The 26,473-nt window shown below is 42.3% G+C and overlaps 1 protein-coding gene across 2 annotated transcripts in view; it reads right to left on the bottom strand.

Moving 5' to 3' along the window:
• The window catches only part of MYH11 (myosin heavy chain 11), a 132,549-nt gene extending 114,534 nt beyond the window's left edge, over positions 1-18,015 (bottom strand). For both annotated transcript variants that reach the window (XM_073542911.1, XM_073542912.1), the window contains exons 1-2: positions 17,880-18,015; positions 13,911-14,266 (exon numbers count right to left, since the gene is read on the bottom strand). In XM_073542911.1, the coding sequence (XP_073399012.1) occupies positions 13,911-14,249 (339 nt within the window). In that variant the 5' untranslated portion in view covers positions 14,250-14,266; positions 17,880-18,015. The remainder of the gene's footprint in view (positions 1-13,910; positions 14,267-17,879) is intronic.
• Between the last annotated feature and the right edge of the window lie 8,458 nt (positions 18,016-26,473).

Raw genomic sequence — 26,473 nt, 5'->3', positions numbered from 1 at the left:
GGTGGAGTTTAGTTTACATAAAAGATCGGGAAGAGTTGAGTCAGTCAGTCAGTCATTCATTCAGTCAGTGAGTGAAGATGTAGAAGGGCAGAGAGTGAGACAGAGAAGATCCCCAGGAGAGGGATGGAAGAAGGAAGTGCTACAGCAGGCCACAGTGATCTGGGTCTGCTGGCACAGGAAAGAGACAGAGAAAGGAAGCTTGATTCTCCATTGGGAAGAAGGATTAGCACGGAACGTGAGGAGAATAAGAGAACAAGGACTAGGGTTAGAGGAGAGCCCTTCTCAAGTTCTAAGCGCAAGGCCGGGGCCCGGTCCCCGAGGTTGTACGCATACTAATGGTCCTGCAGCAGACACCGGAGGAATAGAAGTAGTGACGACTTTATTCCCACACAAGACTTGAGGGCACAACAGCAACATAAGAGTGAGCCGGGACTTAGTAGCCAGGAGTCACCGAAGCAGGCTACAGCTGTCTGCCGTACAAGTAGAGTTCATAGGAACATCTGACAGGAGGAATTCCAGTGTAACTCAGTACTAGGAGTACTTCATTCAAAGGCGCTATAAGAGGAGACGTTCAGAAAAGGCACATATGTTGGCGGAGTGTTGGAAAGGAATACTTCATCTTGCCTGGAAGATGGCTGAGCTCCTGACACGGCACGGATGTGGGCACCTGTACCTGCAACAGACTGTGAGTAAAGCTTTGGAGCTACATGCCCTGGTGTCCTCCACTTATTTCTCCGCCAACCTGCCCAGCACTGCTACATCCCCTGCGCCTGACACTACACCATCTAAGTGTCACTTCACCTACACTGCTCTGGGACTACAGCCCTGCCTGTGGAGGGCTATAACATCACTGCTGCACCACACCATCAGTCCCAGAGGATCTGTCTGCAGCGTCGGCTTACATCTCCATTGCCACACACCACATAAACTTTCACAACCATAAGCACACTGCAACAACCCCCCCTTTATAATAGGTGCCCAGGGCCACGGGCCGGGTCCCAGCTGCCGTGACATCTCCTACTGAAGCTCATCGGGCCCGGTACCGAGTACCCCACAGCCCTGGGAGGGCGACCCAGTAGTGATTTAGATAAAATTGCCGCAAGGTCCCAGAATGATTCAGGGAGAGGTGACCTTTTGTCTATCTGCTGAAGGAGAGAACATAGACAAACAGCAGGAAATGGAAAAATAAATGGAAAGCAGTTATTAGTAATAGGTAGGTTGGAGGACAAATTAGTGGTAGACCATTTCTTACCGAAGAGAGGTCAAAGATCAAGTCATCCCATCCTATTCATTATAATGTTTCAGGTATTTACTAGCTTCATGGCAGGGTGAACTCAAATGTGTGGAGAATGTGTTGGGCCTGGTTAGTCGCGAAAGTCAAACAGAAGTCCAGCCGACTGAATGTGTGTGAGGGGCAGAGATTAGAGTCATGGAAGGTACAGTAGATGTGACAGCATCACTTGCTTGTTCAAGGTCTGGGTGGGCATGTTTCATGGTTAAGGATGAGAGTATTTAAAGAGGACCTGTCACAACATCAAGAGAGGCCAGATTTTGCTTTATTGCTCCCCTCAGTTTTCTGTTTTTTTTTGTTTTTTTTTAAATCTGTGATACAGTTCCAAAGATATGGGACTCTTATTTACTCCTATTTCTATGACCTTTACAGGAGGGTGTGACTCACAGGATCCTATGGGGCGTGTTATTGGGGTGTTTTGCATAATTATTATTACGGTATTTATTTATATAGCACCATTGATTCCATGGTGCTGTACATAAGAAGGGGTTACATACAAAGAAAAGTAAAAGAAAAGTCAAAGATGCTATAGGATTTTTACAGGATGAAAATGATGAAATGGTAAGACAGGATGTTGAGAAGGCTGAACTTTTAAATTCCTATTTTGCATCTGTTTTCTCTCAGAAAGGAAATGCAACATCAACTGTTATTCACTGTCCTATTAAGGGAATAGAAGAATCCAGGATATCTATAAACAGAAAGATAGTGAGGAAACACTTAGCTAACCTAAATGAATTCAAGTCTCCAGGTCCAGATGAATTACACCCCAGAGTACTGAAGGAGATAGCAGAAGAAATTTTTGAACCCCTCTCCATAATCTTTGAAAATTCTTGGAGAACAGGAGAAGTGCCAGAAGACTGGAGAAGAGCAAATGTTGTTCCTATCTTCAAAAAGGGGAAGAAGGTGGACCCAGGCAACTATAGGCCGGTGAGTCTGACTTCTATACCAGGAAAGATCTTTGAACAAATTATTAAACAACATGTATGTCAATACCTGGATAAGAATGAAGTGATTAAACAGAGTCAGCATGGGTTTCTAACTAATAAGTCATGTCAGACTAACTTAATTTCCTTCTATGACGGTATCACTGATTGGGTGGATCAAGGAAATGCTGTAGATATAGTATATCTTGACTTCAGCAAAGCATTTGACAAAGTCTCTCATACAATCCTTATTGAAAAAATGACTAAGTATGGAATGGACAAGGCAACTGTTAGGTGGATTCATAACTGGCTTAGTGATCGGACCCAAAGAGTGGTCGTAAATGGCTGCACATCCAGTTGGAAGAATGTCTCAAGTGGGGTACCACAGGGCTCTGTCCTGGGCCCTGTATTGTTCAACATCTTTATCAACGATTTAGATGAAGGAATTGAGGGTAAACTGATTAAATTTGCTGATGACACAAAGCTAGGAGGGATAGCTAATACTAGAGAAGAGAGAGAGAGGATTCAAAAAGATTTAAATAAACTGGAGAAGTGGGCAGCAACTAACAGAATGGTTTTTAACAGGGAGAAATGCAAAGTACTACATCTGGGCAATAAAAATGAAAAAAGCATATATAGAATGGGAGGAATAGGGCTAAGTGACAGCACATGTGAAAAAGACTTGGGTATACTAATAGATCACAGACTGAATATGAGTCAACAGTGTGATGCAGCAGCAAAAAAGGCAAATGCAATTCTAGGATGTATTAACAGAAGCATACAGTCTAGATCACGTGAAGTCATTATTTCCCTCTACTCCTCTTTGGTCAGACCTCATCTGGAATATTGTGTCCAGTTTTGGGCACCACATTTTAAAAAAGACATCAACAAACTGGAGCAAGTTCAGAAAAGAGCGGCCAGAATGGTGACCGGTCTGCAAACCCTGTCTTATGAGGAAAGGTTGCAGGATTTGGGAATGTTTAGTTTGCAAAAGAGAAGACTGAGAGGAGACTTAATAGCTGTCTACAAATATCTAAAGGGCTGTCACATTGTAGAAGGATCAACTTTATTCTCATTTGCACAAGGAAAGAACTAGAAGCAATGGGATGAAACTGAATGGGAAGAGACACAGATTAGATATTAGAAAAAACTTTTTGACAGTTAGAGTGATCAATGAGTGGAACAGGCTGCCACGAGAAGTGGTGAGTTCTCCTTCAATGGAAGTCTTCAAACAGAGGCTGGACAGACATCTGACTGGGATGATTTAGCGAATCCTGCTTTGAGCAGGGGGTTGGACCAGATGGCCCAGGAGGTCCCTTCCAACTCTACGATTCTATGATTCTATGAAATTACAGATATCACTTACAGTAAAAAAACTTACAAGGACAGACTGATACAGAGGGGAGAGGACCCTGCCTTTTCGGGCTTACATGCTACAGGATGGTGGGGAAGGAGACATTTGGTTGGGGGGTTGCAGCAGTTCCGGTGTTGGTTGAGGTGATATCTCCAGTAGTGGTGAGGAGGTAGTGGGGTCATTGCAGGCTGTAGGCTTTCTTGAAGAGGTGGGTTTTCAGGTTTCGTCTGAAGGATCCGAATGTGGTTGATAGTCGGACATGTTGGGGCAAAGAATTCCAGAGGATGGAGGCAATTCGGGAGAAGTCTTGGAGGCGGTTGGGTGAGGAGCGAATAAGTGTGGAGGAGAGGAGGTCTTGGAAGGATCGGAGATTACATGAGGGAAGGTATCGGAGTATTAGTTCAGAGACATATGGGCTAGACAAGTTATAGATGGCCTTGTAGGTCAGTATTAGTAATTTGATCTGGATATGCTGAGGGAATGGAAGCCAGTGAAGAGATTTGCAGAGGGGAGAAGTGGAGAAGTAGCGAGGAGAGAGATGGATTAGTCGGGCAGCAGAGTTAAGGATGGACTGGAGAGGTGCGAAGGTGTTAGCAGGGAGACCACAGAAAAGGATGTTGCAATAATCGAGACGGGAGATGATGAGGGCGTGCACAAGCATTTTAGTAGATTGAGGGTTGGGGAAAGGACGGATTCTGGGAATATTTTTGAGCTGGAGGTAACAGGAGGTAGAAAGAGCTTGGATGTGTGGTTTGAAGGACAGGGCAGAGTCAAGGGTTACTCCGAGGCAGCGGACTTTCGGTACTGGAGAAAGCATGTTGTCATTAATTGTGATCGATAGGTCAGATAAGGAAGATCTGTGAGATGGAGGAAAGATGATGAGTTCGGATTTGTCCACATTGAGCTTGAGGAAGCGAGAGGAGAAGAAGGAGGATATGGCTGATAGACACTCCGGGATTCTGGACAGCAGAGAGGTGACGTTTGGGCCAGAGAGGTAGATCTGAGTGTCGTCAGCATAAACGTGGTACTGGAATCCATGGGACTTTATGAGTTGACCCAGGCCAAAGGTATAAATTGAGAAGAGTAAGGGTCCTAGAACACAGCCTTGGGGGACTCCAACAGAGAGAGGGTGGGATGAGGAGGTAGTGTGGGAGTGGGAGACGCTGAATGTGCAGTTTGAGAGGTATGAGGAAATCCAGGATAGGGCGAGGTCTTTGATGCCGAAGGAGGAGAGGATCTGTAGTAGGAGGCAGTGGTCAACTGTGTCGAATGCAGAGGACAGGTCTAGAAGCAGGAGTATAGAGTATTGTCCATTTGCTTTGGCTGTAAGTAGGTCGTTAGTAATTTTGGTCAGGGCTGTCTCAGTGGAGTGATGAGGGCGGAAACCAGATTGTAGATTGTCAAAGAGCAAGTTAGATGAGAGGTGGGAGGAAAGTTCAGCGTGGACGTGCAACTCCAGGAGTTTGTAAGCGAATGGGAGCAGCGATATTGGGCGATAGCTGGACATAGTGGTTGGGTCGAGGGTTGGCTTTTTAAGGATAGGCGTGATTGTGGCATGTTTAAAAGCAGAAGGGAAGGTACCGGACGTTAGCGATAGGATGAAGAGGTGAGTTAGGGATGGGATAAGTGTGGTGGTGAGGTTGGGGAGGAGGTGGGATGGGATGGGGTCGAGTGCACAGGTTGTGAGGTGCGAATTAATTAGGCTGTGAACAACATCTCCTCGCTAAAAACTATAAATATTAGCACTCAATAAAAAGGCCCATATCTCTGTGACTGTATGGTGATTTTTAAAAAAGAAAACAACATGGAACTGAATGGTGGATTAAAAAGAAGAAAACAATGGAATACTAAGGAGAAACAGGAATAAAACAAAACCTTGACACTGTTGACCTGGTGAGAGGTCCTCTGTAATGTGCTGACGTCAAATCAAAAGTGGTACTTGCCACAAATTTTGCCAATGCAAGATGATTATTTTTGTAGAACGCCTCTTTAGTGGACAACTTTTGTACCCATCATCATACACATACTCTCACATACATACCAGGACATCAGCCATCAGGTCTTGTCTTGCTTTACAACAATGAGCATCTTTGTTCTCTCTTACTTAATTTTAACAAACAATTGAGATAGAAAATGTCTTATCTCCTCTATCAGGAAATACAAGTTGGGTCAGGGATCTGTGGCATAGGAATAAGGGTGTTAACAGTCTTAACGTAATAATACCAGCAGACACTGGAGCACGTAACACGCATCTGTAACAATAAACTCATAGCATCATATAACCATCCATAGCCTAAAAGGTGACTTAGGACAATGTACAGGCAGGAACCAAGCATCAGAGCACATCAACAGCCTTAGTGTGTGCGCACCAACACTTACACCGCTATGCCCTACCAGTGTCAGTGCACAGATGTAGACCCTCAAACTGATTAGACAGCATTTGCTCTTACCAATGGAGCACTGTCAAGCAAAATAAGGGACTGGCTTTAATATGCAAATAGGAGGTTCATAATGGTGCAGAGGATACACCAAGGGTGCACCAATCCGCCCTTATTTGCATATTAAAAAAACTGACATAAAATATTAATTTAAACTGTATACACTGGGTATGAGTTTTTTTTATAGGGCTAAGTCTCCTGTGTTAATGTTTGTTTAGTTTAATTGGCATTTTGGGAGGACCAGACGTCATTTAAGTGTATCATTGTACAAAACTTGCAACTATATATTGTGTTTTAGATATGTATATACGTATCTGCATGTGTGTTACATAAAAGTTAAATTAGTAGGAAAAACTTAGTCCCATCGCTGATTGAGTAATTAATTGGCCCATGGTCATAAGTGTCAGTAGATTTGCAGGTGTTTCTATATTATATATATATACACTATACAGTATATTCCATATAATATTATTCCATATATATTCCTTATTCAATATAGTATACATAATCTACAAGTAATCTTCAACCTTGTATTATTAAGGTAAGGCTGAATGACTAAGTGAGACATATATATATATATATATATATATATATATAGTGCTCAATGATGTAATTCTACTAGATCCTTCCTGCGGAAACCCTTCCTACCGCTTGTACTGACAATCCAAGAAAACTCATTTCATGGCCAGTTAAGCTTGTCTGCAGTGTGAGAAGATATGTCTTGGATTTAATTTGCCTTTTGGACATACTATTGTACTTGATGAAATGTCGGGCATGTCAGTATATGCACTTAGAGCCTAATTCACAGACAAGTCTTCACCCAGGTGACTTGGCAGACTAGATGTGCCCATTCTGGCAAAGGGGAATTCTGAACAGACAGTCTTCATTCCTGAGCATGGGATTACAGCTCACAACATGTATTATATATAGCTGTATAGCCTCCGGATTCGGCATTCAATGGTCCTCTGTATATGGACACTAGATTAGCTCATTAATAAAAAATTACCATTATTCCCCATTAGAGCCTCAACTTTACTGTACTAAGAGCTTGACAATATGTAATAAGAGGCCACCCTTACTTATGGCTACTTTTAGCTGTTATCTGACTATGCCATTTCATACCGTAGGCTGGACCTTTTTCAATTGACAGGTTGTCTAAAACCTCTTCCACTATGTTTCCCAGTGTGTATATCTATAAATCTTCCTACTATGTAGACCATAAGCAATTTCATCCATTGTGGTCTTAAAATAAATATCATGTAGATGGACTGGCAATATGTAACTTTTTGAGTATCTCATCAGATTCGAAGATAATCATGTAGTAGAATCTCGTTTTGCAGTTTAGTTCCATTTACCTTAACGTGGATGGGATGCAATACCAGTCATACTCCACGGACAAAAGTGGTCTTATTCCTAAAAAAAAGACATTTCAATTCCCAGGGGAGCACTGCGTGGACTATAAGTCTTCTATGCCAACTTGGCGCTCTCTACTAGAAGAAACTTTACCCTTTGAACTTTCTAGGGAAAATTATAAGCATATACTTATTTTTTTTCCAGAGAGCATGGGCTAGCTCAATAAAAGTTAGCGGTCTCCACAAGATAAAAGCAGTACTCTGCTAGACCTCTATCAAAGACCCTTTACCAACCAGTACCTTGCTCTGTTCTCAGGAGAGGCAAAAACTCTGAAACAGTGGTCTGCAGATGGGTGTATTTTCCTTTTGGATAACACTCCTGTTTGGTCAAATGTCATTAGTCATGTGGCAAGGCTCAGTAAATGGCCAGACATTGACTTTTAAGACAGATTCTTTCGAAAGGGAGAGAGAAAGTTTTGTTGGAGCTAATTTGCATACCTTATCCTTTGCAGTGTTTCCTAAATCTCTCTAAATCAGATGATGGTTCCCACCATTTAGACATTTTTTGCCCCAGCGGCTGCTGGTTGTAAAAACGTTGAAAGGAGCTGATCCATACATTGCAGCTCCATTCAAAGTGTGGAGGCCAGGGCCAGCCATTCCCAGCTACTGCAAAACAGCAGGAGCCATCAACGTCCGATAGTGGCTGCTACACATTGGATGGAGGTGCATTCAAAGTGCTTACACACTTGATCATTGTTTGCGCCGGGTGTTGGACCATCACCAATCTGCTCTTAATGCGCTATCCTGTAGATAGATCATCAATTACCTATGCCCGGACAACTCTTTTAACAATTTAACAATGGTCCTAAATTACATTCCAGGCTTTTATTACACCGTAGTACCATACAAACACAACTAGAATTCAGTTTCATTGTTCTCCCAATTTTTGGACTCCAAAGGGAGTTTAATTGCTAATTATTATCATCATTAAGTGCAAAATACATTCCTGAAATAGAGCCCGTTTGGAAACATGAATGTTAGTAATAAAGAAACGTCTGTGTTGTCTTACAAAATTTAGTTAATTTAGGGTAATTCACCTCCAAAAATCATTATGTCCACAGAAGCATGTATTCTTGTATCTGGCCACAAGTCTCATTAAGTATCAATATAAAAGTCTAGACAATGCTACAGCTGACCCACAGGGTCAAAGAATAAGAATTTACTTGTTTGGGCTTAATTAGTTTAAAGACCTCATGTATGGACCATAAAGTATGTGTGGTTCTCAACTCTCGTACCCCCATTTATTATGATTGGGGGGTTTGACCTTGGTTGATCAGATTGGGCAGCAACATCCAGGCATAAAATGACAGAAGAGTTCTTTTGATTTACATACGCAATACATTTCAAGACATTGGATAAACAATAATCTCGTCATCCAGCATTATAGTTTTAGCATATACCGTGAAAGAGAGACTCAGGAAAAGTGGTTGATACTGTGTATGTGTCACCAAGGTGGCTGGCATTGGTGACATAAATCCCAGGAAGTCTGTACCAGTAACACTAGGTTACTGAGTAGTTTGCTTAAGTGGATTTTAGGTAGGGGATTAAGGAGTGGCCAAAAGAGCCTGAGTGGAAAAGGTCATTCCCATACTACAGTCCGGGTCTTACAAGCTGAATGATAAGCAGCTGAGACAGCTCAGAGGGTGAGTTCTGCTGGAGGTGAACAGAGGTGTTTTTGTTGGTGAAAGCATTTAAACTGCTTTAGCTGCTACTGATGGCAACACCGAGATTGGAAAGACCAGACCCGGGAAAACTGTGGCCTGTGGGCCACATCCAGTCATCTAGGTGTTCTTGTCCGGCCCGTGGAAAGACAGCCAAAGGGCAGAGACAGTGGCCCATGGACCACACCATGCCTCCCCTACCCGACGTCCATCCGCCGCCACCTGCTATCACCCGCCGTCACCGCTATCCGCATCCTGGGGATGCAGACAGAGGTTAATAAATTGGTGGAAGAGGGGCAGCTGGAGTCAGTGCATCAGAGAAAGCAGAGGCAGAGTGCTGGGGAAACAAGAGCAAGGTGAGTATGCAGTGATTTTTTTTTCATGTGTATGGGATGTATGTATGCATATAGGGGGCTGTGTGGGGGGCTCACTATGTATATGGGAGGCTATACGGGGTTTACCTTGTATATGGGAAGCTATGTGGGTCTCATGCTGTATATGGGAGGCTTTGTTGGGCTCATGTTGCATATGGGAGGCTATGTGATGCTCACACTATATAAAGGGAGGCTACGTAGGGTTCTTGCTGTATATGGGAGGAGTTATGTGGAGCGGAATATGTATATTAGAGGCTGTGTGGGGCTCATGCTGTATCTGTGAGACTATGTGGGGGATTATGCTGTAAATGGGAAGCTAAGTGGAGGCTCATGCTGTACATTGGAGATTATGTGGTGGTTCATACTGTATATTGGAGGCTATGTGGGGGCTCATGCTGTATATTGGAGGCTATGTGGGGGCTCATACTGTATAAAGGGGGTTTGTTGGGGCTCTTACTGTATATAGGGGCTGTGTGTAGGCTTATACGTTATATAGGGGGGCTGTGTGCAGGCTTATTAGATATATAGAAGGATGTCAGCATGCTTAATTCTGCTCAAAACTGAATTATACAATTAATATAATTATAATTAATATGTTAATATTAACATTGAGCAGAATTAATTTCAGCCTATTGGTTCAGCCCTCCACAACACTCACTGTCTCTCATGTGGCCCCTTGAGAAAATTAGTTGCCCACACCTGGGTAAGACCATCCCATTTATATTGCGGAAGAAAGGACTGTTTGTGCTATTCATTTCTGCTGAAGAAAGGCTGCTTTCATTTTGGAGCTGTAAAGTTTCTGAAAGAAAATAAAGTTTGTTTTGTTTGACATTGAAACCCTGTTCCTGTGTTTAACCAAGCGACTACAAGAAAGCTGAACTGCAACAATTGCTATCGACTATGCTTTCATGCTATATAACATGACCATTGTGCCATGTGGACAAAACTAGACTTTGAACACAGGCAAAAACTAGATGAACATAGCTACTGAACATGAAATGAGGATCAGATGTGTAATTTTGCTGGGAAATACATTGTTACACTTATTGGTATTTACATGACTTGGGACGGCCCCTGAGGTCCCAAACTTTTCATATCTAATGACTGGATGACTCCAGTGAGTAGGAGTTTTGCGGTGGTCGAGGATGCGTCCTGTGGCTACATTCACTGTCTTTAGGTCTGGCAGAAACAGCCAAGAAAAGCTGGAGGCAGCGAATGCGCTCCCCTCTTTGGACTATACAGATACAGGCACAACCCTGGTCACAGCATGTGTGTATTAGACCACTCAGCTGCCCTTTTACCCGGGCGGACGACGGATCAACAGATGTCAACAGTGCCCAGAGAATGGATGTCAATGACCCTCACTTACTTTCTATTAACAAATATGTGGAAATGTGAAAAAGACATGGAAGATGTAGAGATGTAGAAAAGATAGTAAAATGTTCTTATGAATATGGGTGACTTAGTGGCTTGCACTCTTATATTACAGAACGAGAGGTCAAGGGTTTATATTGGATTAATGCAACATCTTCATAGTGTTTGTATGTTCTCCTATGTTCACTCTAAAAAAAACATTTATAGGTTAACCTGTACTTAAAGGGGTATTCCCATCGCCAAAATCCTATCCCAATATGTAGTAAGTGTAGTAATAATAATAATTGCAAATCCCTTCAATTAGAAATGTAGTATAGTTTTTCTGATTCACTATGTCTTTTTCCTCATGTGCAGGACCTTAGGTATCCATGGTTACGACCATTAGCAACTAGCTAACTGTCATATCAGTGGTCGTAATCATAGATACCTACGGTCCTGCAATGCCTGCACATGAGAAAAGAGACATAGGGAATCAGAAAAACTATACTGCATTTCTAATTGAAGGTATTTGATATCGTTATTCTTATACTGACTACATACTGGGATAGGATCTTAGAGATGGGAATACCCCTTTAAACATCCCTCCCGTGTTTTATCTCATTGGTTGCTGTTAGTTCTTATACAAAATGTAAAAATAAACTAAAGCTTACGTCGGACTATAGAAGTCCACGACTGAGTTTGGAGCCTCACAGACATTAGACAGTTGCCGGCCAAATAAAGGTTGAACCGATCGTTCGTACACCAACTACCTCTCCAGGCACCTCCGTACAGAGGAGCAGTAGGTCGGCTGAGCGCTCCTGTGTTCTCTATGAGACATTTGCTACTAGACATCTCATGTTGTCGAGAACAAAAGGATCATCAGTGTGAAAGCAGACATGCCGGGTCCTTATGTCCCCCAACATTATCTGTCTGGAAAGAGTTGGGAGGCCTCTATACAAATTAGACTGTCGGAGGAGAGCGCTGATATCGGCGGGTTCGGTCAACTTTAGCCTAATGTGAATGGGGGCCTTTTCAGTTCAGGCAACAAGAAAGACAACTATACCAATAATCACATATATAGAAGACATAAGAACAGGATTGCTGATCTATTTTATGATCAAAAACAAGCCACTTAACCCCTTAACGACCAGGGGTATTTTTGGTTTTGCATTTTCATTTTTCCCTCCCCTTCTTTGCAGAGCCATAACTTTTTTATTTTTCCGTCTATATGGCCATGTGAGGGCTTATTTTTTGCAGGACGAGTTGTACTTTTAAATGACACCATTGGTTTTACCATGTCGTATACTCGAAAGCGGGAAAAAAATTCCAAGTGTGGTGAAATTGCAAAAAAAGTGCAATCCCACACTTGTTTTTTGCTTGGCTTTTTTGCTAGGTTCACTAGATGCTAAATCTCACCTGCCATTATGATTCTCCAGGTCATTACGAGTTCATAGACACCAAACATGTCTATGTCCTCTTTTATCTAAGTGGTGAAAAAAAATTCCAAAGTTTGCTAAAAGAAAAAAAAAATGTGCGCAATTTTACGAGACCCGTAGCGTCTCCATTTTTCATGATCTGGGGTCGAGTGAGGGCTTATTTTTTCCGTGCCAGGCTGAAATTTTTAATGATACCACTTTTGTGCAGATACATTCTTTTGATCGCCCGTTATTGCATTTTGATGCAATGTCTTGGCGACCAAAAAAACGTAATTCTGGTGTTTTGAATTTTTTTCTCGCTATGCCGTTTAGCGATCAGGTCAATGCTTTTTTTTATTGATAGATCGGGCGATTCTGAACGCGGCGATACCTAATATGTGTATGTGGGATTTTTTTTTACTGTTTTATTTTGATTGGGGCGAAAGGGGGGTGATTTGAACTTTTAGGTTTTTTTAATTTTTTTTATTTTTAAACTTTTTTTTTTTTTTACTTTTGGCATGCTTCAATAGCCTCCATAGGAGGCTAGAAGCAAGCGCAACCCGATCGGCTCTGCTACAGATGGGCGATGAGCAGACCGCCCATATGTAGCAGATTTACTGCTGTGCTTTCAGCGCCGACCACCGGATGACGCTGAAAGCCATATGCCTGGAACAACCATAGAGGTCTCATAGAGACCTCTGGTTGTCCAGACAACATGACGCCGACCCCCGATCACGTGACGAGGGTCGTCGATGAGGTCATTTCCGGCCCGGCGGCCGGAAATGCTATTTAAATGCCCGCTGTCAGCTTTGACAGCAGGATTTAACTAGTTAATAGGCGCGGGCGGACGGCGATTCCGCTCGCGCCTATTGCAGGCACATGTCAGCTGTTCATAACAGCTGACATGTCCCGGCTTTGATGCTGTGTCCGTCATTGGACATTAAGGGGTTAAGGAAAACCCCTTCATCAAGCAACATTCCCCCTTTCGTTACTTGGCACTAAAATTTATTGAGTCTGGTCGGTTCATTGATGACGTCTCCCAATTGCAGTCGGGCAGCGGAGCATGAAATCCATGATTGCCATACATTTTTCTATAGCTTTTAAAGGGTTAGTGCCAAGTTTGAAAGTTATCCCATATCCACAGGATAGAGACAAACTTCCCAATTGTTGGGTTCTGACTGCTGGGACTTCCACTTTTCCTGATAATGGGGGCTCTGAAGTTGAGAATGACCATGCACATGTTCGCTCCGGCGATGTGCTCGGTTACAGTATAAAAAAAAATAAAATATAAAAGGATGCGCTTCACATCTGAAGGGCTCCATAGAGCCACATTCTACAGATCGGTGGAATTGGGGGAGGACGTGAAAGTTCTAGTACTATGAACCAGCCCCGAGTTGTTATGTTTGCTATGTGCTCTTTTACTATTTGTGCCATTGACCAAATACCAAAATTTGTCTGATTTAGGAGAGAGGGAATGTCTATTGTACGGAAGAATTATATTAGAATATACCATAAAAGTGAAAACGACCAGTAGCAGCTCAGTACCAGGGCTTTGGGTCCAAAGCAGTTATATCTCGTTTTTTGTCCCATTTTTTTTTTTACCAAAATGTATAGATCCCACAATCTACAAAGATCCCACCATGAAGTAATTCTACACATAACAAAAAAAGATAATCACCAATGACTTACATAGATAAGGCCGGAGAAATATCTTTCTCTTAAATTGTGCAGCACAGATGCTTCATTTAGGCAAGTAAGCTCTGCCATGTCCTCCACCTTGGAGAATTTGGGAGGGTTCATCTTTTGGATATCATCCTTGCCTACGGTTAATTTCTTTCCATTCTCCAATTCAACCATAACCTCTTCACCTTTTTCTTCCTTGATACTTGCAGCTTCAAATCCATGTTTCTCAGAAGGAATCCAAACCAGCTTTTTGGCCGACCAATCTGCTTGGGCTGTGGGGCTGTTCATGAAGTTCTTGTCTAAAAATAGGAATTTCTCATCCTCGGTCAGTGGTTTTTGTGACATTTTGACTTAAAGGTCGCCTAAAAAAAAAGGTTAAAAGAGAAGCTTAATAAAAATAAAAGGTAAAACTAAAGTCTATCATCTATATATTCAGTTTATTCAAACTAACATGGCAAATTTGTACAATAAATAAATTATATTTTACATGAACTACATGCAGGATTCAGTCATTAGAAGAGGAAGGGTAGCTAGGATTTACCGTTATGTCCGTTCTCATAAAATTCCCCCAAACTTTCCATTTAATGGATCTAAATCCTGATTTTTTGGGGGGTGTATTATTCTAGTGAGTGGTTAGGAAGGAAAAAAGGACAGTTGAAGGAAAGCTAAGAACTTGAGATTAAAAGTACAGGAGGTAATTAGCGGAATCAAAATCCTGGTTCTAGTGATAAGGAAACAATTAGCCTACAGGACCAGGTGATGACAAACACAAGGGTACAGATTTGGGATGATGGACTATCTACGTAAAGCTTCATAAAAACTCCTGCCTTGAGTTGGCCAATGCCACCTAAGCAGTAAAAGCCCAATTACTGAAGAAGTGAAAGCCCAATCACTAGGGTGACTGTGAGGAACTCTTAGTGGAACAGAATTCCTTATTATTCTGATGACAAGTAATTTTATTTGACTTTATATATGGTTTTAACCCAAAAACTACATCTGATAATCAACGCTGGTTTCGGTAGCGTGAGGGCAACAATCATCTTTACAAAGGCTCGTTACTGGTCATGATGTCTATGACCAAGCTGTGGTTGATACAGTGTAGATGAATGATGTAGTTTGACTATTTCAAGACCATGATAAATCAGGAAACAAAAGCCTAGAGGAAAAAGTCTTTCAACTATCTGGGTTTTTTACAGATATTTTGTCTTCTGTAGTTTTTCTTTAATTCATTTCTACTATTCAACTTTTTCCAGTAATTAGTGCAAGGAAGGAACTTACACTTGGAAAGCCCCTTTGAATTACACTAAGTGCCCACCAAAGCACAGCTTACTCCATACTTTGACGTGAAAATAAGAATGTTATCTGCAGATCTGCAGAGGAGGAATGTAAAACATATTAGTATGTTGTCTGGCTCAAACACAAACAAAGATGAAAGACAAAGTTACTAACCCTGGTGATAACCAGCAATGTGTCACTGGGAATTCTGGTGGATTCCAGATACAAACTAATAAATCCTTGAAAAGACCAGATTGGATTTAGTTTATCTAAAACGCCTCAAAAACAGACCGATACTGGTCAATATGGCTTCCTAAGGTACCTGTGTTGGTTAGCCAACAGTTATCTTTTATGAGCTATCCCATACATATGCATGCGTGGCCCAGCATGTGGGCATTTTCAATGGGGAGTGTGGAGCAAGCCACTTGCAGACACCTCTGACAAGGACATGTATCTCAAGGCACTAGAGTTCATCATCTTTGATCGTTCTGTCCCTTGACATCTGATGGGGAAGAGTCAGAATGCCCCATGGACATTAGATCATAAGCTTGGTGGGTTCCACAGTTTTATTTAATGTCTATGGGGGTCTTTATCAAGGGATAACTAAAATGTGTGAGTCTTATGAGAAAAGGAAACTGATGTCAGTGATGATACATCTATGTACAGTGCTGCGGAATATGTTGGCACTATATAAGTAACAGTGAAAAAGAAGAGCTACAGCAGTAGCGCATAATTAAAGGGAACCTGTCAATAGGCTCATGCTACCCGAACCACAGGTGTGCTTTACTCTAAAATGCTGAGGCGTAACTTTGTACACATACGTATCGGGTTAGACATGACTAGTCCGTTTTGATCCCCAGAAGACTTGTCCCTGGCTCACTCTTGTTGATTGATAGGTCTCTCCCAACAGTCCACGGTCAATAGGTTCATGTTACCTGAACCACAGGTGTGTTTTACTCTAAAACGCTGCGGTGTAACTAAGTACACATACGTATAGGGTTAGACATGACTAGTCCGATGTGATCCCCAGAAGACTTGTCCCTGGCTCACTCTTGTTGATTAATAGGTTTCTCCCAACAGTCCACGGTCAATAGGTTCTTGTTACCCGAACCACTGGTGTGTTTTACTCTAAAACGCTGCGGCTTAACTAAGTACACATACGTATAGGGTTAGACATGACTAGTCTGACGTGATCCCCAGTAGACTTGTCCCTGGCTCACTCTTGTTGATTGATAGGTTTCTCCTAACAGTCCACGGTCAATAGGTTCTTGTTACCCGAACCACCGGTGTGTTTTACTCTAAAACGCTGCGGTGTAACTAAGTACACATACGTATAGGGTTAGATATGACTAGTCCGATATGATCCCCAGAAGACTTGTCCCTGACCCGCTCCAATTGAATGATAGGTCTCTCCCAACAGTCCCCACTCGACTTTTCAAAGCAGGTTAACTCTGAAACGTTGCAGTGTTTCTGAAGAAATTACAATTGCACAACCAGGCTTTGATCTATGCTGCCCGTGGACCAGGATACACGAATCTAATGACAGCTTCCTTCAATATTTGGTGGCCTAAAGTCACAGAACATAATGACAAGACCTTCTCCTTCTTGTCTTAAGTTCCAGATATTTTTCTTTATCCTTTCTCTTCAATTTAGCCTAATGTTTATACTGTATGTCCTATTTCCCTTGAAAGGTTAAAACGGAAATAAGTAGATTTAAAATGCCAATGCTTAATAAAAATATAAAGCTTCTTATCTGGAGCTGACTTAGTATAAATATACAATTTAATATGAATTATTTTCTAGAATGACTTGAAATATTAAATATGTGCCTATCAATAGGATATGAGAAGACACGGAGCTCACAGGCGTTTGCCAGCGGTGGTCCTTTGCGTGGACCCATATAAGGTCATGTTACCCTGAAGACATGGTAATGATTCATAACAAATACCTTTTACGGGGAAAAAAGTCAGTCCGAAGAAAGTAAAGTGAAACATCAAGTAGTAAAAGTGAGAGTCCAAACGATGCTTGCTATTCCTGTTATCCAGGCAACATCATCCTCGCATAGTGGATAATCCTATATTAAAAGCAAGGATGCTGAATTCCCGGTATGAGCTGTGGCAATGAAAGGGTTTATCAAGTTTGGAAAGACTAATGCATGGAAAAAGAGACTTTTCTGTGGTTTAGCTACATCTAAACAGTGATGTTATTTTCTGTATATGTTGTGAATACATTGTAACAAAAACATCTGTCCTTGGATATATGACCTTATGTTTGTTTGTTTTTTTACAAAAATCCAATAAAACAAGAATAAACTAAAAAAAAATATTAAAAGGTATAAAAAAATGGAATTTGCCATTATTTCTACAATGAATACAAGATCTACCTGCGCTTAGTCATCTGCACTTTGACATCCATAACAGAAGCCGTCATTGTGCTGAAAATCTGACACTTTCACATGATGCGTTGAACTTTTACAACCGCAAGGTTAACCTAACACAGACTATGATAATTGATAACCCTATGACATATGACACATTCAGCTTCAGCACAGGTACTGCCCTGACACATCCATGCCTGGTAACTAATTCACTGCCACAGAGTCGCCCGCTTCTTATTCTCTCCATACATATTTGTACATTACACTATTTTGTAAAAAGAATGATGCCGAATCCTATAGTAAAAACAACAGTGCCTACTTACAGATATCCAATTACTTAAGCAGAGGCTGAATTTGAAGACAGAGACTGGAACCTGTACAGCTCACAGCTGGGACAGTCCAAATTCCCCTTCAGTTTGCAGTCCCTCTATATAGACTGAGCCATGTCCACAGTGGGAGGGATGCAGCCTGGGGAGAGCTGGAGGGAGGGCTTGGAAGCTCATCCTCTGCTCTTAGGTATGGGCTGTTCAGTGCACCTTAGTACAGTGTGGATGTGGAATTGAGAGTAACCCCTCAGCTGCCAGAATAGGCAGTGGAATACTTACCAGTGGAATAGAACACACTACTGAAGTTGTATCATTGCAGAAGATATGGAAGGCACACTTCATCATCGCTGCAAATTTTTGGATCTAACTTTTTTTTTCCAAGAGTTTAAAAAAAGTTCTGTAAACTTTACCCTGTAAAGAAAACTAAACCAGCACAAGGCATGTATTGTTCTTTCTTCTCATATCTGATGCATACACAGACACTAATGTATACATTGATTATCTACATACATTAATTTACTGTATTTATAGAGACCCGTTTCCTTTTCCTGACCCCAAACTTAGATTTACTGTACATTAATGGGCAAAGTCAACATTATACCGTTACTGTAAATATTTATATTACGATGCAGCAATGTTTGGTAAACAAATAAATACTTTTTACATAGGTAGGTAAACATAAAACATTATCTAGTGGTGTATACAGGGGTGGATACAGACAGAATGTGCCCTTCATACCGCAGCCCTTTATTCAGTGTCGGACAGGGGTGCCAGGGGCCCTCCAGTAACTAAATCCAGGACCCCAATTTTCAATTATATGCAAATGTGACAGTATCGTCAATCACAAATGTGTAAAACAATGAAATGGGTAGATTAGTAAATTAATAAGATGCTGCCATTGTGTGTACATAGTGATTGAAATAGATTGTGCCAAGTACTGCTCATATAAGAGGGTAGTGGGATACTCCTGCACAGGGGCCCACCGGAGGATTCTCCTGCACAGGGACCCACCGGAGGATTCTCCTGCACAGGGACCCACCGTAGGATTCTCCTGCACAGGGGCCCACCGGAGGATTCTCCTGCACAGGGGCCCACCGGAGGATTCTCCTGCACAGGGACCCACCGGAGGATACTCCTGCACAGGGGCCCACCGGAGGATTCTCCTGCACAGGGACCCATAGGAGGACTCTCCTGCACAGGGACCCACCGGAGGATACTCCTGCACAGGGACCCACCGGAGGATTCTCCTGCACAGGGGCCCACCGGAGGATTCTCCTGCACAGGGACCCACCGGAGGATACTTCTGCACAGGGGCCCACCGGAGGATTCTCCTGCTCTCCTGTTGGCCAGTCCCAGCCTGCCTTTATGTGTCTGTGACAGAAGCTGCTTGCTGCTTTGAAGGTGGAATTGAGCCCCTTTACATCTCGGACCCCTGTGCGACTGCGCGAATGACACGCTCACCCCTGATTGTATCTCTATATAACTTCTCTCCCAATACATATTGCACTATTTGTAAGGAATAGGATATTGTCTGTCATCCACATCTGGCTTGGAGCTCAGGGACATCCTACTCCCTAGTGGGGAGTATATGATTCCCAGCCTCTCTGGCTGTGTGGTTATAGCTGGGGGCTTCCCATGCATGTTCTTGAGAAAGGGAAAAAAAAAAAACCTCTATGATGATATGACTCCATCTGCCCAAATAAGGAGACGGGAACTCTTTCTGCACCGTGTTCTTCTATGTTAGGGGCTGTCTGTTCTCAGGGTAAGGAGAGAGGCTGCTGGCTGACTTGAAGGAAAGAGGAGTCTTTTAAACATATAATGCCATAAATAAGGGCGAGCGCCTCCATTTAACCCCTTAATATTTAACAGCCTTAAGAAGAGGTTGTATTGTGAAGTGTAAACATGCCAATCCCCTGTTACCTTAAGCGCTTCTTCCAAGTCAGCGTATTGCTGCAACCTCTTGTTTCATACTTACAAGGGATTTTGCTTTGTAGCTTTGGCAGAGGATAGTAGTTGTAAGATGTTACATTAGTTTTTTTATTAAATAAACAGCAATAATTGAATTTAATTTATCCTGTGTACAGTTAGGTCCATATATATTTGGACAGAGACAACATTTTTCTAATTTTGGTTCTAGACATTACCACAATGAATTTTAAACAAAACAATTCAGATGCAGTTGAAGTTCAGACTTTCAGCTTTCATTTGAGGGTATCCACATTAAAATTGGATGAAGGGTTTAGGAGTTTCAGCTCCTTAACATGTGCCACCCTGTTTTTAAAGGGACCAAAAGTAATTGGACAATTGACTTCAAGGCTATTTCATGGACAGGTGTGGGCAGTCCCTTCGTTATGTCATTCTCAATTAAGCAGATAAAAGGCCTGGAGTTGATTTGAGGTGTGGTGCTTGCATTTGGAAGGTTTTGCTGTGAAGGAAACATTCGGTCAAAGGAGCTCTCCATGCAGGTGAAACAAGCCATCCTTAAGCTGCAAAAACAGAAAAAACCCATCTGAGAAATTGCTACAACATTAGGAGTGGCAAAATCTACAGTTTGGTACATCCTGAGAAAGAAAGAAAGCACTGGTGAACTCATCAATGCAAAAAGACCTGGGCGCCCACGGAAGACAACAGTGGTGGATGATTGCGGAATAATCTCCATGGTGAAGAGAAACCCCTTCACAACAGCCAACCAAGTGAACAACACTCTCCAGGAGGTAGGTGTATCAATATCCAAATCTACCATAAAGAGAAGACTGCATGAAAGTAAATACAGAGGGTTCACTGCACGGTGCAAGCCACTCATAAGCATCAAGAATCAAAAGGCTAGACTGGACTTTGCTAAAAAACATCTAAAAAAGCCAGCACTGTTCTGGAAGAACATTCTTTGGACAGATGAAACCAAGATCAACCTCTACCAGAATGATGGAAAGAGAAAAGTATGGTGAAGGCGTGGTACAGCTCATGATCCAAAGCATACCACATCATCTGTAAAACACGGCGGAGGCAGTGTGATGGCTTGGGCATGCATGGCTGCCAGTGGCACTGGGTCACTAGTGTTTATTGATGATGTGACACAAGACAGAAGCAGCTGAATGAATTCTGAGGTATTCAGAGCCATACTGTGTGCTCAGATCCGGCCAAATGCAGCCAAACTGATTGGTCGTTGTTTCATACTACAGATGGACAATGACCCAAAACATAAAGCCAAAGCAACCCAGGAGTTTATTAAAGTAAAGAAGTGGAATATTCTTGAATGGCCAAGTCAGTCACCTGATCTAAACCCAATTGAGCATGCATTTCACTTGTTAAAGACTAAACTTCAGACAGAAAGGCCCACAAACAAACAGCAACTGAAAACCACCGCAGTGAAGGCCTGGCAGAGCATCAAAAAGGAGGAAGCACAGCGTCTGGTGATGTCCATGAGGTCAAGACTTCAGGCAGTCATTGCCAACAAAGGGTTTTCAACCAAGTACTAGAAATGAACATTTTATTTACAATTATTTAATCTGTCCAATTACTTTTGGTCCCTTTAAAAACAGGGTGGCACATGTTAAATAGCTGAAACTCCTAAACCCTTCATCCAATTTGAATGTGGATACCCTCAAATGAAAGCTGAAAGTCTGAACTTCAACTGCATCTGAATTGTTTTGTTTAAAATTCATTGAGGTAATGTCTAGAACCAAAATTAGAAAAATGTTGTCTCTGTCCAAATATATATGGACCTAACTGTATATCCTTCTTATAGGCAAGAAGTCATTTTATGTCTTTTTATTAAAAGAATAAGAAATGTGAGTGCATCTTTTTGGATTTTTTTTAATATTTCCTATTTGTAGGGTTAAGGATTTTATGATCCTTATGTAAATTGTAATAAGAGAACTTAAACATGGAGAACTTAAAGAGGTTGCCCATTACTCAGCAAGTCCTTTCCCATTCCCTATGATTCTCCCCAGTAAAATAATAACACTTATACTCACCTCCTTTGCCGGTGCTGTTCCAGCGGTGTCGGTACAGGCTCTCCTGGGTCTCACGTGACATTGTTATGTCACATGATCCCTGTGGCCAATTCAGGGGGTTATTATTTTACTGGAGGGGGAACATAGTAATTGAGAAGGAGTTTTCTGAGTAGTGGAAAATCCTTTTAAATGTGAGCTGATTTGTAGTTCTCATCAATAGCCACTAAACAGTGTATATAGCTGTGCTGTTCCAGCTCCACTCATTATCAACTGTACATCCGACTGCCACCGGATTTAAGAACAGTTAATCGGTGGAGTTGCCGTGTTCTGGACTCTCGTTGATCTGATATTGTTGACTTACTGTACAAATAGGTCAATAATATCAAAGTAGTCGAGAACCCCGTTAAGGAAACACATAACCCCATTTTTAAATTAGTACCTTAGGATAGGGCTGGTCTGTACAATATATGACTGGCAGGCCACCTGCGGCCAGCCAAAGGTTTTGCTGCAGCCTGTGGAGCCATCCAGGAACCACCACTCGCTTCTTTTTTCAGATGCGAATACATTTGGGACTTGGGCGCTCCTCAGCCACAGCCCCGATGTGCAGCGGCGTGATGAGGTAAGCACGATGCTGACATCATCACACTGCCGCTGGCACCTCAGCACCAAAGTGTCACAGAGGAGCAGAGACAGCACCAGCAACTTTAAGCTGTCATGGTCCAATTCTTGGATCCGTGTCAGAGTCTGGGTTCCCTCATGAAAACCTTTATTTTCAGGCTTCTGGGGGCTTGATATGGGTTTTTGCCCCCGGTGGCCACAAGTGTCATTACATCTGATATTTTCTTTAGTTTACCTTTTTCCCCCGGTGGTCAGTGGGGTTATAGCAGCTTTTGGCCCCTGATCATTTACCATTCCTTTTTCCTATATAGGGTCACATGGTCTATGAGCAGGGGTTGGTAATAGCAGCATTTTCCTTTTGGATGCGAACCACAGTGAAGTGAGCAGCAGGCCCTGAGGTGAAGAGCCACTGCTGAAACTGGTGTGAACTCTGACTGCCCGGCGTCCGCAGCTGGCTCTTAGGTGTTGAGCCACTGCGAAAAGTTTATCCGGGGATTCACTCTGCTGCCTGATGACTGCAGCAGAGCAAGATAAGTGTTTTGGTGTTTTTCCCTTTTTCCTTTGGGTGGTGTGCAGTACACTCTATTCCCTGTCTCACCTCCTGGGGAGGGGGTTGCTGGTTTAGCTCAGTACTAAACAGGAGATAGGGACAAGTCGGGGACTTGGGCCTCACTACCTTCAAATGTACCCCCAAGTTAAGGAAAGTCAGGGCACCTCCTTAGCTTGAGGGGCAGTTCAGGGGTCCCGGTTCCACATCACCTGTCTACCCCTCAGTGCCCCGTGACATAAGCGCTCCATCAAGGAGACAAAGATTAATGCCATATTGTGGATGAGGTGGGAATGGGAAGGGGGTTAATGTTACTGTGAGGGCACATAAGGAGGGAACAATTGTGAAAGGAGGCACAGTTTTGTGAAGGCAGTGGTGGGGGGGTACTTTATTCAGAGGGGCAGTGTGGGGGAAATTTTGCACAGGTGCAGTGTGTGTAGGGTGTTTTGGAGAGGGTCAGTGGAGGAGATATTTTCGAGAAGGGCAGTGTGAGGGGGGATATTTTGCAGAAGGACAGTGTGCAGGGGACATTTTGCAGGGGAGAAGTGTGCGGGGGACATTTTGCATACACACTATGAGCACGTTGGAGTGGGGTTTGCTGTGAGCAGCAATAGTCTTTTAAAGGGTAACCATATAATTTGCTGTATCGACACGTAATCTGCTATAATTCAAGTACCCTTTTTCTTTGACTTTACACTATGTACTTTACTTTTTAATATGTTTCAATAAAACTATATTTTTATATGTTATGGAACTCTTCATTTTTGAGTGGAAAAATTGTAACCTGGAAAATAGGTTTTTATAGTGTCATATGCTAACTTACAGGTGCTTCTCACAATATTAGAATATCATCAAAACGTTAATTTATTTCAGTTCTTCAATACAAAAAGTGAATCGTATATAGAGTCATTACACAGAGTGATCTATTTCACGTGTATACTTCTGTTAATGTTGATGATTATGGCTTACAGCCAATGAAAACCCAAAAGTCATTATATCAGTAAATTAGAATACTTTATAACACCAGCTTGAAAAATGATTTTAAAATCTGAAATGTTGGCCTACTGAAATGTATGTTCGGTAAATGCATTCAATACTTGGTCAAGGCTCCTTTTGCATCAATTACTGCATCCATGCAGCGTGGCATGGAGGCGATCAGCCTGTGGCACTGCTGAGGTGTTATAGAAGCTCAGGTTGCTTTGATAACAGCCTTCATCCTTAATTTCCAAGAAGAGAATTGTATGGGCTATAAGTCTCCTTACACTGGCATTACATTCTCCATAATAATAATAGTAATAATAATTTTATTTCTATTGCGCCAACATTTTCCGCAGGACTTTCCATTATAGAGGGGACTTACTCAGACAAAAGACATTACAGCATAGCATAGCAATAAACACATAGATCAAAACAGATACCAAGAGGAATGAGGGCCCTGCTCGCAAGCTTACAGTCATGGCCAAAAGTTTAGAGAATGACACAAATATTAATTTTTACAAAGTCTACTACTTCATTTTTTCTAATGGCAATTTGCATATACTCCAAAATGTTATAAAGAGTGATCAGCTTAACAGCAATTACTTGCAAAGTCAATATTTGCCTAGAAAATTAACTTTATCCCCCAAAACACATTTCAACATCATTGCAGCCCTGCCTTAAAAGGACCAGCCAACATCGTTTCAGTGATTGCTCCATTCACACAGGTGTGGGTGTTGATGAGGACAGGGCTGGAGATCAATCTGTCATGATTAAGTAAGAATGACACCACTGGACACTTTAAAAGGAGGCTGGTGCTTGGCATCATTGTTTCTCTTCTGTTAACCATGGTTATCTCTAAAGAAACACGTGCAGTCATCATTGCACTGCACAAAAATGGCCTAACAGGGAAGAGTATCGCAGCTAGAAAGATTGCACCTCAGTCAACAATCTATCGCATCATCAAGAACTTCAAGGAGAGAGGTTCCCTTGTTGCCAAAAAGGCTCCAGGGCGCCCAAGAAAGACCAGCAAGTGCCAGGACCATCTCTTAAAAGTGTTTCAGCTGCGGGATCGGGCTACCAGCAGTGCAGAGCTTGCTCAGGAATGGCAGCAGGCAGGTCTGAGTGCATCTGCACGCACTGTGAGGCGGAGACTCTTGGAGCAAGGCCTGGTCTCAAGGAGGGCAGCAAAGACGCCACTTCTCTCCAGAAAAAACATCATGGACAGACTGATATTCTGCAAGAGGTACAGGGAGTGGACTGCTGAGGACTGGGGTAAAGTAATTTTCTCTGATGAATCCCCTTTTCGATTGTTTGGGACATCTGGCAAACGGCTTATTCGGAGAAGACCAGGTGAGCGCTACCACCAGTCTTGTCTCATGCCAACTGTCAAGCATCCTGAAACCATTCATGTGTGGGGTGGATTCTCAGCCAAGGGAATGGGCTCTCTCTCAGTCTTGCCTAAAAGCACAGCCATGAATAAAGAATGGTACCAGAATGTCCTCCAAGAGCAACTTCTCTCAACCGTCCAAGAGCAGTTTGGCGATCAACAATGCCTTTTTCAACATGATGGAGCACCTTGCCATAAAGCAAAGGTGATAACTAAATGGTTCAGGGAACAAAACATAGAGATTTTGGGACCATGGCCTGGAAACTCCCCAGATCTTAATCCCATTGAGAACTTGTGGTCAATCATCAAGAGACGGGTGGACAAACAAAAACCTTCAAATTCAGACAAAATAAAAGCATTGATTTTGCAAGAATGGACTGCTATCAGTCAGGATTTGATCCAGAAGTTGATTGGGAGCATGCCAGGGAGAATTGCTGAGGTCCTGAAGAAGAAGGGTCAACACTGCAAATATTGACTTGCTGCATTAACTCATTCTAACTGTCAATATAACCTTTTGCTACTCATAATATGATTGCAATTATATTTCTGTATGTGATAAAAACATCTGACAAACACACATAAAAACCAGAGGGCAGCAGATCATGTGAAAATATAATATTTGTGTCATTCTCTAAACTTTTGGCTATGACTGTACAATCTATGAGGAAAAAGGGAGACACAAAAGGTAGATGGTAACAATTGCTTTCATTGTTCGGACCAGCCATAATGTATCAATAGGGTGGTCCTGTTGCTGCATGAACCAGTTAACAGCCTAAGTATATAACAGTACAGACACAGAGGGCTATTAAATGCATAAAGCATGTGAGAACATGATGCGAGGAACCTGATTATGGTAACAAAAAAAAAAATTGAATGGGCCACACAGGGATATTTAGGTTATTGCATTGAGGTTGTAGGCCAGTCTGAACAAATGCATCTTTAGGGCACGCTTAAAATTGTGGGGATTGGGGACTAATCGTATCAACCTGGGTAGTGCATTCCAAAGAATTGGTGAAGCACATGAAAAGTCTTGGAGACAGGAGTGGGAGGTTATGATTATTGAGGATGTTAACCTCAGGTCATTAGCAGAACGGAGGGCACGGGTAGG

The sequence above is a fragment of the Dendrobates tinctorius genome, unplaced genomic scaffold (genome assembly GCF_039654945.1).
Source record: "Dendrobates tinctorius isolate UK_male_01 unplaced genomic scaffold, ASM3965494v1 ptg000129l, whole genome shotgun sequence".
In the NCBI taxonomy this organism is placed as follows: domain Eukaryota; kingdom Metazoa; phylum Chordata; class Amphibia; order Anura; family Dendrobatidae; genus Dendrobates; species Dendrobates tinctorius.
This window is presented reverse-complemented; position numbering and strand designations above follow the sequence as displayed.